At 44.7% G+C, this 16207-nt stretch overlaps 1 protein-coding gene across 6 annotated transcripts in view; it reads right to left on the reverse strand.

Annotated features, from left to right (window-relative positions):
* Nucleotides 1-16207, reverse strand: part of LOC106565894 (ephrin type-B receptor 2) — a 172385-nt gene that overhangs the window by 50511 nt on the left and 105667 nt on the right. For all 6 annotated transcript variants that reach the window (XM_045691728.1, XM_014133558.2, XM_045691727.1 and 3 more), the window contains exons 4-5: nt 2183-2338; nt 164-499 (exon numbers count right to left, since the gene is read on the reverse strand). In XM_045691728.1, the coding sequence (XP_045547684.1) occupies nt 164-499; nt 2183-2338 (492 nt within the window). The remainder of the gene's footprint in view (nt 1-163; nt 500-2182; nt 2339-16207) is intronic.

Raw genomic sequence — 16207 nt, forward strand, 5'->3', positions numbered from 1 at the left:
TGAGTATAATGTTTACTGATTGTTTATTTACCTTTTGTTTATTGTCTATTCCATTTGCTTTGGCAATGTAAACATACGTTTCCCCGGCCAATAAAGCCATTTGAATGTAATTTAATTGAGAGACAGAGAGAGACAGAGAGAGCATAAGGAAGGGTCTACACACCAGCCTGGTTGGTTGTGATGTTGACGGAGGAGTACTGTGGTGAGTAGGGGCTCTGGTCAGAGACACCGTTGACGGCCTGCACCTCAAAGGTATACTGTGTGTGGGCGAGCAGGTCACTGATGTAGACCCGGGGCTCAGTCAGACCCAGCTGGCGGGGTACAAACTGGACGTTGTCGCCACAGCGCGTGCAGCCTCCGCGGCCCCCTCCACAGCTCTTACAGATGATGTTGAAGACCACGTCCTCACGACCACCTGACTCCCTAGGATGCTGCCACTCCAGCATCAGAGACGTCTCGTTCACGATGGACAGAACATTCTGAGGAGCAGACGGCACCGCTGGAGAAACACAGACAATAGACAGTCAACATCTTAGTTGGTTTCTGTATGGAATGTGAGAAGCATTGACAGAAGTCTCATATGTAGACTATGGTTTGCCTACAGACTTGAGGTGAAAGACAAAAAAAAATGTGGAGAAATGGTAGGCACTCAATCTACTCGAGTCAGTTCAAAAGCACTACTTCATGACATTTCATTTAGATGTTGGCAGGGGAATTATGTTTCCTGTGTCCTTGGAGTTCTGGGGGGGTGAGAATACCAGAGCCAGTATCACTCTACTCAAATAACTCCTTCACTGGAGAAGAGAGAACCCACACGCCCACAAATACAGTACAGTCTCTTTGAGGTCTTTGCCTGGTATGCTCAACTTAATAGAAGGCTCATTTAAACACACTGATCTTCAACATGAGGTAACTTTTGATGTCCATTATGCCACATATCTGTTTCAATCCGTTAGTTATGTACAGCAGAGCACCAAGTAGACAAACTGCAAGACAGAGAAAGTGACTGTTCCTCAAACACAGCCACTTCTTATAGAGGTATCACTGGTTGAAAGTAACATTCCCCATGGCATCACATTTGACTGACAGCCCAAACAAATGCACAATGAGTACTGTTTATCTTTTACGGCCATGTGCAGCTAATTAGGGAGGATGCTCTCTCCAGGGCTAATGAGATAAACAAGGAAATTCCCCCCGCCCACAAACTCCTAAACCAGAATTGATCACTTATTTAACCGCCCTTTTAATTGGCTCCCATTAAGAGACTTCCAGGCCTGGAGCAGTGCCCACCGAGGCCCTCTGTCTGTCTGTGTCTCTCTATCATGCGAAACAGCCTCGTAAACATCATCTCCTTCCTGGGGAGGGTTGGGATGGGCAGCTAATGGCCCCAGTTAGCTCGCGGGCCACTCGAATGGGCCCGTTTCCCTTCTTTAATCAGCTCGGGCCCGCTGTGTTTAATACCAGCGACGTGACGCTGCTTTCTCATTCAGCTGCTCTGCTCCCAGAGCCGGGCTTATGCAAATCTCCTTTGTTGGAAGCGCTCAAATCTTTCTCTCCCTCTCCCTTTCACAGAGGAGGGAAGATAAAAAAACTGCCAGAGTGGTGAAAGGAGCTGTCTCTCTTCTCTTCTTCTCTTCCCTCTCTCTCATTTCTTCTCTTCCCCCTGTCTCTCCTCTATCCCCCTTACTCTTTTCTTAGCACACTGTATATACTGCATATTCCTCTCTCTCTCTCTGTTTCTGTATTTCCCTCACTCAATCTTTCTTACTCTTTTCTTAGACCCTCCATCAACCACAAATTCCAATTCAAATGGCTTCATTGGCATGACAAGAGGAATATTGGCCCAGTCTATTCTCTCCGTCTGTCCCGCTACAATGCTGCATGGCCTGGCCCAGTAACCTCTGCTTTGGCTGAGGGCAGCAGGGCTCTGTGATGTGAGGAGGGGAGGGTGGCCTGTGTGTTGGGCCAGACCTGTTGGCATGGGCTCTATGAGCATGTCAGTGCTGGGTGTATGTGAGGGACTCCTCTCTGACCGGACTGTTTGTGCTCAGAGAGGCTGTGGTATCCTTTGATTTCTGATTCCTGTCAGTTCCTCAGGGTGTGAAATTAAAAGAGTGTGAGTGTGCGAGCATGCGTGTGCATGTATGTGTTTCTGTGTGTGCATTTAGTTGACAATACATACTTGTGCAGGGCATCTGGATGGGATCTGAGTCAGTGCGATAGTAACCGTTGCGGCACACACAGTTAGTGGCTCCTTCGTTGGTGGTACGGCTGTTGATTGGACACTGCATGCAGGATGCATCACCCTGTATAGGCTTGAAGAAGGCCGATGGACAAGCTGGAAAAATAACACAAGAGAGAGAGAGAGAGAGAGAGAGAGATGAGATATGAATATATGACCATTTACATATTTCATGTTTGGTTGGTTTTAATCCCTGTTTGTCTGCATCTCACTTTACGAGATATGCCATCCAGCCGCCACAACTAAAAAGAATCTCATGTAAGGAAGTATGTGGGGATGACAACTGTGTTTTTCTTTCATCATTCAGCTTGCTCACAGCACGCTAGTTGCCTGAGATCTTCTGGAGTGGTCTACTTCCTGTTAAGTGCAGTCTTTAAGGTCCTGAGTGGGAGGAAAATATACAGCCATGGATAGGGATGACGATGATCACACACCACTGCATCGAAACTGTGTATGTGTGTGTGTTCGTGCACGTTGAAAAAACAGTGAAGCACTACCATTTAGATTGAAACTCACTCTTTCTGAATTATTTTTATCTTTACCTCAGATCCACCTGCCCCGCCACACACACAAGCACGAATACATGCATGCATGCACGCACATGCACACGCACACACACACTGTGGAACCCTTCCCAGAATGCACAGCAGCACCTGCTCGAGCACCATGTCAAGAGCTGTTTTTGTACTGGGGCCAAACCAGCTGAGGTTGGTTCAGCTTGAGATAATCACCACCCACCTCTCTCTCTCCATCCGGAAGAGGATGAGATGGAGTGGTGTGGGGATGAGCTAAAGCAACGAGCTAAAGCAACACATGACAAATTGACACACAGGAGGTGCCACACTTATGAATGACCTCCACAGTGTTCTGAATGTCCATATACCAATGCTACCAGAGAACTATCTCTGTTGACATTGAATGAAGTTTAGCTGAATCAATGTGAAGGTAGTATATAGCTTGTTAACACCATCTTCTAAAATGTGTTCACAAAACAATAGTAACATCATTTAAGAACATCTATATAGATGCATCGGCTATTCCTGTGAAACTGTTTGAGATCACATGGTTGGCGTGCAGATGCAGCTTTCACCCATAAAACGTGGAGAATTATCATTGACGATTGGCAGTGACGACAGCATGTAACGGTGTTTGAGGGTATTAAAAAGAGAAACATTTCTAGGCATAAGCAGAGTTTGCATTTTAGCAATAAAATAGCCCAATATTATTCAATAGACTACATCAGTCAGTACACACTGACTGTAACGTCATTTACTCTTTTTTTTGGCCCCCGGCACCTAAAAAAAATACATCTACACCACTGAATACATTATGCAACATTGGAATCGGTCAGGAACCCACAGAGCAAAAAATAATAATAATATCTGGAGGGATCCTTATTCTGTTGAATACTCTGCATCATATCCCATCTCACAAATTCTCACTACTTTCCATAATCTCACAAACTCTCACTATGTTCCATATCTAGTAAAAATAAAACAATCATATCCCTATCCATCCCTGGTCTGAGCTGGCAATTACAGCTGGATTAAAAAATGTGCTTTATTAGAAGGTCAAATCACAAGGCAGGATAAATCTGGATTCAATCCCACTGTTTATACTAGGAAGACAGATCCCAGTTCCCAGTCACCATGCTGGAGCACAATGCTGGAGCAAGATTACTGCTCTTTTCCAATCCCAACTCCCCACAAACTCTCTGTAGAACACATCTCAATCATCATCCTCCCTCCAAAACTGCTAAACACACTATTGCACTTCTGCGTTTTAGTAGCCCTGGCCCTGGCCCATCAAACTCAGATTCCTTCGAAAAAACTGTCTCACACACACATACACGCACAGAGAGAAGACAATGTTCCATGAAGCTGATGCATCTTGTGGATAGCTAAAGCAAAAATAAATATTCAGCGAGAGGCTCTTGACTTGGACGAGATCGTAGTCATAAACGTCAGCAACAGGAAATGGTATTGGATATAAATACTGAGAAAATCTGATCGAGCTCTTCAATAAATATTAGTCTTGACATGTTTTTCTTCTCACGTGATTGATGAAGGAAAGTGGCCCGGTACAGAGTGAAACATGAGGCCGACACATTCACACTGCCAGTCACCAGAGTCACAGAATGAGGCCCCAGCTCTGTGGATTGGGACTGGGACTAAAGGACACAGTGAATTCTAAGGCAGTGAAGAGGTCAGAGGAGCACGATACCAAAGGAAATAGCAAAAAGGGCCAGTGAGAGGGAAAGGAGAAGGGGTGGAGCAGAGGAGAGAAAAAGAGAAAGACAGAAGGCAGTAGGCAGTGCTTAGGATTGAATGAATGAGTGTGTTAAGGAGTTTAGGCCAAGTATGTTTTATATGGAAGAGAGAGTTGGGAAGGGGGCACAGTGTCAAAAACGAGCTCTATTGTTTGGTAGCCAGATATGGCCAGGAATGGCCAAACAGACATACAGACCAGGCTGTTTTAGGTGTGGGCTCAGCCTGTCACCGCCAGGCAGGGATGGCTCTAGCCTTTTGGGGGCCCTAAGGAAGATTTGGTTGGGGGTCCTTTCACCAAGCCGGCAAAACGTTTTAGTGGCCCTTGACAGGTCATTTTGCCATGGGGTGGATTTCTTTGTGTGCAATTTTATAACAAATGTCATGCAATTCTCCTTAATTTTCCATGGGGCAGATATCATTTTTTTCAGTTTTAAAGCAAGTTTTCTGCAGTTCTACACATCTAGCCATAGGGAGGAGAGAACATTCAGTATTTTTATAACAAATTTCATGCAATTATACTCATTTTGCCATCGGGCAGAGAGACATTTTTGCTGTTTAAAATCTAATTCCCTGCAATTCTACACATTTTGCCATGGGATGAAGATACATTTTTGTGGTTTGAAAGCTGTTTTCCTGCAATTTGACACATTTTGCCATGACTGTGAGAGTCACTAACAAAATCAATGTGGGCCCCATGGAGGTCAGGGCCCCTGGGCACGTGCCCTGCATTCCTGGTTGGTATTTGGCCATGTTTACTACAAGTTTAGATAACTGCCTGGACTAACTTACCAATTAAAAAATGGTTATGGCTAATTGAGTCACTGACAGTGACAAGCGAAAACAATAGAAAAACTGCTGATGCATAAACACATTTTTTACTTACACCTTGAGTATTCTACTATTTTAACACTCAACAGTTGAGAACCTGACTGAGTTCCTTTTTCTGGGTCAGGGGCCCCCTAAGCGGTTGCTTATGCCTGGAGCCGGCCCTGCTGCCGGGGCCTTTATTTTGGGGGTGGGGGGGGGGGGGGGGGGAATTCCACAAGTCTTTCAAGAGGCTGTGTTGGAGGGCTGATGAGCTGCTTGGTGTCAGATGTAGCCTGCGGAAGAGTACAGAGCTCTGATTAAAAAGCAGATCAGCACTTTGATTCCCTCCTTGCTCAGATTGGTACTGTTGAGCTGTTTGATCACAATCTCCCTCGCATCCCTCAGTCGACATGTAAGGGCGAAAGTCTTTTTGGATATAGCTTCCAACTTCAGACATCCCTCTGGCAAGGGGAAGTAATATGAGGGAAATATTCATTGCTGGAATTTTATATTCCCTTCTCTCTTGTATTCTTTTTAAATACAGTACCAGTCAAACGTTTGGACACACCTACTCATTCAGGGGGTTTTACTTAATGTTTTACTATTTTCTACATTGTAGAATAATACTGAAGACATCAAAACTATGAAATAACACATATGGAATCATGTGTAACCAAAAAAGTGTTGAAGAAATCGAAATATATTTCATATTTTAGATTGTTCAAAGCAGCCACCCTTTGCCTTGAGGACAGCTTTGCACACTCTACTGTATATGTCTATTAATATCATTAGATAAATAAGCAATTCTTTTCTCAGCTCTTATGGATCTTGACAGAAGTGATGAAACACCACATTAAGTCAAGTAGAAAAGGCAGACAGAAACATTCTAATGGAATTTATAAACACTTCGGATTTAATTTAGTGGCAGCCATGTCAAAGGGTCCAGATCACCTGAAAGTGGTTCCAGGCACACGTCAGAAAAGGAAAGGCTTGGCTGTCACATCTCAATGACTGCTGTTCTCCAGCGCATAGGCAACACAGTGACTGGATAGAGGCCAACCCTTTCTGTCTGTGTTTATGACTTCTAATAACACATCCTGACATAAAGAATTTAATTGGAAGTACTGTAGACCCACTGTAATGGTATTGTGAGAAGTGAGTCCAGGGAGCCTGTCAGGTTTTACAGCAGGTAATTTGCTAGTTGTTTCAAAAGGTTCCTGTAAGTTTTAGCCAGTCAGGCAGATTTATGTCAGAGGAAAGGAAAAGACACTGTATCCACCCTAGTCTGTATTTGTGTGTGAGGTGGGCCTCCATTGTTTTCAGTGACAATGCTGATTATGAAGCCAGCCACTCTACTGGAAGTATTCTGAGCTGCTGGTGCATCTGGCTTCTCCAGCTCAGTTTTCTTACACACAAACACACACACAAACACACGCAGACACACACACACATGCACGCACACACACACACAGACGCACAAACACACACACAAATACATGCAGGCAGCACAGCAGCAGAACTGTGAGCTCAGACAGCCAGGAGGAACAAAACAAAGGCTGGGCATTTTACATTTCCATCATGGCCGTCTGAGCTGTGCAGTGCTTCACCATGGCCGGGGAATCATCTGGCTGAAACAGCCACTAATCCAACCAGAGCAGGTCTATTGAGAAAAACCCATGACCTGTTCCACACCTCCCTCCACCCTGTCTCCCATCCCCCAGCAACCCCGCCCGACAGAGAGGTCCTTTGTCCAGCAGGCCGGAGGACTGCAGCAGTGACGGTGAACACCCCCCAACCCCTCTCCTGTTTCCCCATTCCTCCTATTCAGCTGCTCCACAACCAGCCCCTAAAACTGCTGCATTTAATGAAAGCAGCATTAAAAAGAGACAAGGGAGAGAAAGAGGGGTAAGGTGTGTGTGTGTGTGTGTGTGTGTGTGTGTGTGTGTGTGTGTGTGTGTGTGTGTGTGTGTGTGTGTGTGTGTGTGTGTGTGTGTGTGTGCATGTATGCGTGTGTACTTGCGCGTGTGTGTTCAATGCTCGCGCGTGTGTGTACGTTCGTACATGCGTGTGTGAGTGTTCATTACGTGTGTGTGTGCTTCTGTGTGTGAATCAGGGATGTGTGAAAGAGAAAAGGCTGGAGAGAAAAAGAATTGGAGGTGTGAAGGTTTGTTAGCGCAGCAGAAAAAAGTGCTGAAAGCAGTGAAAATGGCCAGAGTCACAGGGTATTTCCTATTGCCACTGAGAGGACTACTGTAGGGAGAAACGGGCTTATGCACAGCTTTCCTGCTTTCTGTCTACTGTCTCTGTCTACTGTATAAACAATTTGGATTAACTACTGGGAACTAGAGATCAGATGTTATCCCTTAATAAGGATAGACCATAAAGAGAGAGGACTGTTTTGTGCCATACTTACGGTCCCGCGATGGAGCAGATCAAATCCAAATTAGATTAGGCAAAACTGTCAGCTATAATAGTGACAGCACACAAATATGACTGATTTACTCTGCGCCAAAAGTCTCTGTAGTGGTCACATGTGAGGAGAAGCTAACCTTGTGATGGGCCTAAGGACAGCATCCATAATGTAGGTAGGAGGTGTTTAGTACAACAGCCAGTCTGTCCCCTCGATGTAACCTTTCCCATAGGGAACACACTCTTTTTGGCTGAGCGGTGACGCAGGGCCCCGGAATTCAATTAGGGCCCGGACCTCGCCAGCTAATTCAATCAGGACGGTGTGAAAGCAATAATACGACTGGCATTCGCTTCACCCCACACATGGGCACAAATGAGATATCCACTTCCCTCTCTAGGTTTCCCTGTCTGATGCAATTAGCGTGCCTGAATCTCGCCATGGGGAGCAGGGTGTGAGGCTGACCATCAATGATCTACGGGATGTAAATGAAGCTTCTCTCCACGTCCTGGATAGGACAGGAACACTTCCAGTGTGAGTCGGATGCCCACTGTCACTACTGAAGAGAGGAGGAGAGGGCTGGACTGCTCGGGTGATTCAGAGGCTGGGGTCAGAACAGCAGCCCTCACTGGTGATGTACTCCCCTCTACGCCCAGTGATGGCTGGGCTCCTGTCATCTGTGTCTGTACACTACACATGTATATAGCCCTATTGGGTGTCTGTGTTTTTATTATGAATTAATGTGTGAGTGTGTGTGCCTGCAGAAGGATGTGGCAGGTGGAAAGTGACTGTTCGTCAGTGTCCCTGCTCTAAGCCATGTCTCCTCTCCAGTTGTCAGTGAGCTCTCCTCAGACAGCATCCAGCCCAAATCTACCCAGCGGGCGCCGTGGAGACAGATTAGGTGCTCCGGCGGAGCCCATGTGAGCAGGAGATTAGTAAGAAATGTGTGAGACACCTGGGAAATGGTCTCTCAGTGGGCAGGCTCACCAGCATAACAGCTGGAGAGGGGAGGGCCCAGTTTTACAACACAGACTAGACATCCAGCACACGTCCAAACACACTCACGCGTGCACGCACACACACACAATACTCACAGTATAACTTTATAAACAACCCCTGTCCACAGCCCACAGGTCAATTTCACCTATCTATATGTCTCCTAGAGTAGGTGCCAAATACAAGGCTCAGATGTACCCTGTGTCCCAGTGTTGGTATCAGGGGTTTCCCTCCATGTGTATACCTACAGCATAACTGTGTTATGGTTAAGCAATCAAGGACAAAAAGCACATGTGACAGGCCAACATAGAAGCTCACAAAAAATCATCTGTTGGTGGATTAAAAGTGTTGTAACCTGATAACACCAGTAAAGCCAAACATCCCCATTCATTATGTCCATTCCCCCATTCCTTATGTCCATTCCCCCATTCCCCATTCATTACGTCCATTCCCCCATTCCCCATTCATTATGTCCATTCCCCCATTCCCCATTCATTATGTCCATTCCCCCATTCCCCATTCATTATGTCCATTCCCCCATTCCCCATTCATTACGTCCATTCCCCCATTCCCCATTCATTATGTCCATTCCCCCATTCCCCATTCATTATGTCCATTCCCCCATTCCCCATTCATTATGTCCATTCCCCCATTCCCCATTCATTACGTCCATTCCCCCATTCCCCATTCATTACGTCCATTCCCCCATTCCCCATTCATTACGTCCATTCCCCCATTCCCCATTCATTACGTCCATTCCCCCATTCCCCATTCATTACGCCCATTCCCCCATTCCCCATTCATTACGTCCATTCCCCCATTCCCCATTCATTACGTCCATTCCCCCATTCCCCATTCATTACGTCCATTCCCCATTCCCCATTCATTACGCCCATTCCCCCATTCCCCATTCATTACGCCCATTCCCCCATTCCCCATTCATTACGCCCATTCCCCCATTCCCCATTCATTATGCCCATTCCCCCATTCCCCATTCATTATGCCCATTCCCCCATTCCCCATTCATTACGTCCATTCCCCCATTCCCCATTCATTACGCCCATTCCCCCATTCCCCATTCATTATGCCCATTCCCCCATTCCCCATTCATTATGCCCATTCCCCCATTCCCCATTCATTATGCCCATTCCCCCATTCCCCATTCATTATGCCCATTCCCCCATTCCCCATTCATTATGCCCATTCCCCCATTCCCCATTCATTATGTCCATTCCCCCATTCCCCATTCATTATGTCCATTCTCCCATTCCCCATTCATTATGCCCATTCCCCCATTCCCCATTCATTATGCCCATTCCCCCATTCCCCATTCATTATGCCCATTCCCCCATTCCCCATTCATTATGCCCATTCCCCCATTCCCCATTCATTATGCCCATTCCCCCATTCCCCATTCATTATGTCCATTCCCCCATTCCCCATTCATTATGTCCATTCTCCCATTCCCCATTCATTATGCCCATTCCCCCATTCCCCATTCATTATGTCCATTCTCCCATTCCCCATTCATTATGTCCATTCCCCCATTCCCCATTCATTATGTCCATTCTCCCATTCCCCATTCATTATGCCCATTCCCCCATTCCCCATTCATTATGCCCATTCCCCCATTCCCCATTCATTATGTCCATTCCCCCATTCCCCATTCATTATGTCCATTCTCCCATTCCCCATTCATTATGCCCATTCCTTAAAAAGACCTTCGCTTGAAAAACAAGAAAAAAGCAGCAATACTACTGTTTGTCCATTTTGAGACGCTGTAGCCAGTATACACTTCCTCAAAATAGTCAGAATTCATCTAAGATAACTCAAGAAATATGTAATTGATTTTGACGTTAGTTGTGCAATTTGACATCTAACTAAGATGTTTGGTGCAGTATTTTATATTGAAAAACTATTTGTCTCTCGTTGAATGACAACAAACCCTTCATTGAAGAATCCCTACTGTTGACCAATCTACCGACTTCGGCTTGCCTCGAGAAACATGTTTGTGTGCACAAGCAGCCGAATAAAAAACTTGCCATAGACCAAAACGAACAAAAAAGTCATTAAATGTTGTCATAATATATGCACAAACTGTTACGAACTGTTTCGGGGGAAGCACGCGGACGGCATCAGACATAAAATGCAAACACAAACCAACACACACCTCTGCACGCACTTGGACCATCTCCCGATACTGTATCGTTCACATGTGGCAAACATTATCTTTCTAATTCAAACAACATAGTGTTCCTTGAGTTGGAACACAGCAGAGTCATCAGGTCATAAAATACCCCAAAAATGTGAAATCAGCAAAGGGAAAAGTATCTTAACCGCAGTATTTCCATAGTGTCTGATAACTACCATGTGTCTATAGATGAAAAAGAAAGATGAAAGGGGAGAATCTCTGGAGCCATACATTCAGCACGGTAATAATGTCTGGAATTTTCACTGCATCTTTTTTTCTCTCTCATTTTTTTGAGAAAATAAGCAGATATGGGGAATGGTAAAATTACAGGCATCTGAGCTGACAGATACACAGAAATCATGAAGGGTCATTTCATGCAGGCAGATCACTTGACAATTTGGTCTCTGGACGGTACTAGGGGCCAATCAGGTTGGCGGTGGACCTCCATAGTACATGGGGCTACAGATGGTTGGGGTGTGGCCAGGGAGAGTCAGGCTGACCCCTGTGAGAGCATTAATCTCCATTAAAGATGCCCTGTCAACCTCAACCTGGCTGCGGCTACATCTCCTGGCTGAAGTCACAGGAGCTATGTCTAAAACCCACCTTATCTCATGAATATGATTAGCACAAGACATAGCTGAACAGGAAGATGCATACAGTTTATATGCTGAATAGCCTGTAGAGATGACCATTGTCATGCATACAAAACCCCTTTTTGACACATTGAGTTACACAATGATATGTCAAGTGGAATGTAGGTGGTATAACTCCCCAACTAAAGTAAAAGCAAATCATACAACATTATACTCATTGATGTCGCAGTGGTAACGAGGACAAAAGAGTCTACTCCTGCCATTATCCACACGGCTTTTCTGACAGGTGTAGTCATCATCTCTACTGTCTTTGTACAACAACAGCTCACACTTTGAAGGGGTTACATAAAGCACATACCTCCCAGACTGAAATTTGTAAAAAATATTTAGCCCTTTTCTCCCCAATTGGTAGTTACAGTTTTGTCCCATCGCTGCAACTCATGTACGGACGAAGGTCGAGAGGCGTGCGTCCTCCAAAACACAACCCTTGAAACAACGTCCACTTAACCCAGAAGCCAGCTGCACCAGAGTGTCGGAGGAAACACCGTACCCCTGGCGACCATGTCAGCGTGCACTGTACCCGGCCCACCACAGGAGTCGCTATGGGACAAGAACATCCCTGCTGGCCAAACCTTCCCCTGGACGACGCTGGGCCAATTGTGCGCTGCCCCATGGGTCTCCCGGTCGCAGCCGGCTGCGGCAGAGCCTGGACTCGAAGCAGGATCTCTAGTGGCACAGCTAGCACTGCGATGCAGTGCCGTAGACCACTGTGCCACTTGGGAGGCCCATCTCCCAGACTGATTTAATGTGGCTTCACTCAGCTAGTACTGCATGCTACCATGAAATAAGAGAGAAAGATATATTGCACTGCAACAGGACACTAAGTCATGGTGGCTATTGTAATGTAAGTGTTAGAGTAATCCAGGATGGGGAGAAAAAAATGGGCTTTCCCCATTCGCACTCGAATGGGCGTTCTCTGTTGAGAATTTGAGTAGGAAACGGGACGATGTAGGAGTGACATGGTCACACACACGGACAAAGGACATCGACACAAACACTACACCCCACCCCATGGGATCAGCATACCTGCCGAACCTCAGGACACAACCAATAACATGGGGATTAGGATTGTAAAGCACTTGGTCATAACATTTCCCACTTATTGGAACCGATGATATATATATAAACCCTAGATAGCTGACGCTACGTCTTGTCCAATAAGAGCCTTTGAAGCCAACGAGCCGCCATTATCAAACTCCTCTTTTCTGGGCTTTGAATAATGGAAGTGATGATATCCCCACATTCCACATTAAAATAGCCAATTTGTCAACAATGCCACGATGTGTGGCATATGGATGCAGCCAGCACCAATTCAAGGCATATGGAAAGACATTTCATATGTAAGTATCAGAATTATTTGTGTAGAAAATGTACATTTTGGTTTATTTTGAGAGACAGACTGCTCCTGACTGCTTGTGGTAATGTGTAACCATACAGTAACAACGGATGTAAGCAAATGTCTGTGTATGCTAGCTAGCTAGCTTATAAAACTATAACCCATTGTTGATGTTATTAAGCATGGATGAAGTGGTGATACATGTGCACAATGAAACTGCTGTTCTTATGGATTTTCTAAAAGTCCTTTCACGACTGTTGAAGAATGTTAGCACGTCATATTGTACTAAGAGTCATTTATTGATCTTGACTACTGTGATTTATTTTTACTGGCTTCATGGGGGTAACTTTACATCAGATTGATTTTACATTGGTCACCAATATTGAAAACCTATTATTATAGGATCATGAATTAACTTCTCCAGCTTTACATTATGGTAATCAACATCGTGTTTGCTTTGTAGTGTAGAGAGGAGAGCTACATGTTTTTATTTCAACAGCTACAGGTTTTGGAAGATACTTGTTTTCATTAAAGACACTAATACATACTTTTTAAAAACAATACATAGTATTGTATGAACTGAACAGAACATTTGGAATTTATAGTTTATTATACACTTGTAACCTCCCTTTTGAGAAAATGGCCAGAATGTTTTGGTACCAACTGGAGAGCTCTTCCTTGTCTGCACCCATTCAGCATCGTTCACACCCTCTTAGCTTTAGCCCGACCCATCTATTTATGGGTTGATCTGAGTGTTTTGTACTAACAACAGCAGTCAAGCACCCAAACTAACTGGCTAACTTGCTAGCTACATCCAGACACAAATGAGAGAACAGCTCACTGAAAATTACTCGACCTAGCAGTGATGGTTAGGCTGTTTTTATGTTATCCAGAGCTTTGGTGACTGTAACTGTGCTACTGGCAACAATTCAATGACGATTTTACCCCGACGTTTACTGACACCAGCCATATTCAATGGTGTTGAAATTCAATCATTTTGCTTTTGCACAATCATACGAGAGTGCTCTGAACTCGGAGTAGATGACCAGACTGAATTTATGAACTCACCCGAAATGGTTACTTGCATAGTGGAGTCTTTTGCTAAGACATGTAGCTAGCTAGCTAGGTAAACAATGAACCATACTCATGACGTTACTACCCTGCATGAATCTGCAGGTAGCTAAACGACCAGGTTCAATGTTAGCTAGCTAACATTAGACTATAACCAGCCAAGCAAATTACTCTGAGATACGAATAATAAGATCATACATGTAACGTCTGTGGCTAAACCAACTAGGCTCATAATTTAACAATTTTATTCGTATTTACAGATGGCATACAAATTTGTTATTAAGGCACATGAAAGTTCACAGATGGCATTTCTGCCATTTTGATAAATAAAAAAAGATTACTTTCAAATGGCTCTCGTGTGAAGTAGTGACCTACGACATATGCCTAGTTTCCTGAAACGGGTCATAAAAACTATTTTTTTTGTCTCATCAGACCACAGAATCTTTTGCCTTTTGGTGGACTCCAATCAAGTTGTAGTGGCATCTCAAGGATGATCAAAGGAAATTGGATGCACCTGAGCACAATTTGGAGTGCCATAACAAAGGTGTGTGAATACTTGTGTAAATTAGATATTTTTGTATTTCATTTTCAATAAATTTGCAAATACTTTTAACTTTGTCATTATGGGGTATTGTGTGTAGATGGGTGAAAAATATATTATATGTTTTGAATACTATGAATGAATACTTTCTGAATGCACTGTACTGTACATATCATTGATTGGAACACTAATGTCTTGGATAATTAAACCATGCTTGTTGTTTTATGAAATGTATTGCCGCCTCTGAAATAGGGGGGAAAGGGAATCAGACAGAGCACACACACGCACACACACAGCTTTGATACATGTGTTTATTTTAGGGAGTGCGTGTCTCCACTCTTTATGAGTTTTGACTGTGCGTGTCAGGCCTCTAAACTCCCAAATGTGCCCTTTTCTCAAGGACAGGTTGTTGCCTGGGCAACATAAGCCCCTACCGTGAAGGACCACACCGTTCCGCATGCTGCATCCAGAGCCCCGAGCTGTGATCTGAGACACTGTCTAGAACAGGAGGAGGTTGTGGGAGAGGATGAGGTGGGAGAGGAGGAGGACCTCCAGCAGATACCCATGGTGTTAGGGTGTACAGAAGTAGGATCTTAATTGACCTATGACCTATATTGTCACAGCAAAATAATCCTGTAGCAACAGGATTTTAACATTAAGTCCATAATGCTGCTTGATCGACGTTAGGCTATTATCTGGCCAGAAGTAGGCTACATGAAAAGTGGAATACTGTTAACATAACCGTGTGTTACTGTGGATTTTCAGTGAATTTATGAAAATCACAAAGCTCATCTGCATTTCCTGAGGTGCAGAAAAATTACATTTTTACGACTATACTTCATGATTAAATTACAAAGGGACTCTCTAAAGATCTCAACGTTTCAACACATTGCAGCTTGGGCGACATTCATTGAATTCTAGTCAATGATTTTTTAATTGAAATCATCCGTTACAAAATCACTGGGCAGTATTTTTCTACCTAGCGCTTAAGAAAACAAACTGGCTGTGGGTATCCCGGGTAGGTGAGAAGCATGCAGGGATGGATCTTTTGTTGCCCAGAGGCAGATGCAGGAAATAGCTGACAGAAGCTGTCTGTACTGTGTGCTTGGAGGGGAGGAGGGGCTTCTCTTTATATATTTCTCTCTCTCTCTCCCTCTCTCCACCCAAACAAAGCCAGTGAGCAGCACCAGCCAAGCCCAGCCCTCAGTGACAGAGGCTCCCCAAGGTGGGGTCTGCATGATGGACAGGTGGCATAAAGGGACTGTGTTGCCCGTCACTGGAGACAAGGGGGCGACACAGGGGAGTGGGAGGGAGGAGGGGCCACATTTCAAGGAGCAGCTGGCGTTGAATCCTGTCACTGTCGCTGTGTAACCCTTCGACAAAAACACACGCACGCGCACATACAAGCGCTCACACACACACACACACACACACACACACACACACACACACACACACACACACACACACACACACGCACAGAGAGAAAGACACCTCAGGCAAAGGACAAAAGATAAGCAGTGCCATGAGCAAGACCCTGGGTCTCATGTCCATAAACTGTCTCATATGTGAAACCTCCTATCCCTAGAGTGTATTTATTAGAGATTATATAACTTCTGACCACAAGGATTTAATGAGACGATGGGGAGTCTGAATTCTATTATCCATTCAATCTTCAACAGAAAAAACAACA

Source organism: Salmo salar, chromosome ssa12 (assembly GCF_905237065.1).
Source record: "Salmo salar chromosome ssa12, Ssal_v3.1, whole genome shotgun sequence".
Taxonomy (NCBI): domain Eukaryota; kingdom Metazoa; phylum Chordata; class Actinopteri; order Salmoniformes; family Salmonidae; genus Salmo; species Salmo salar.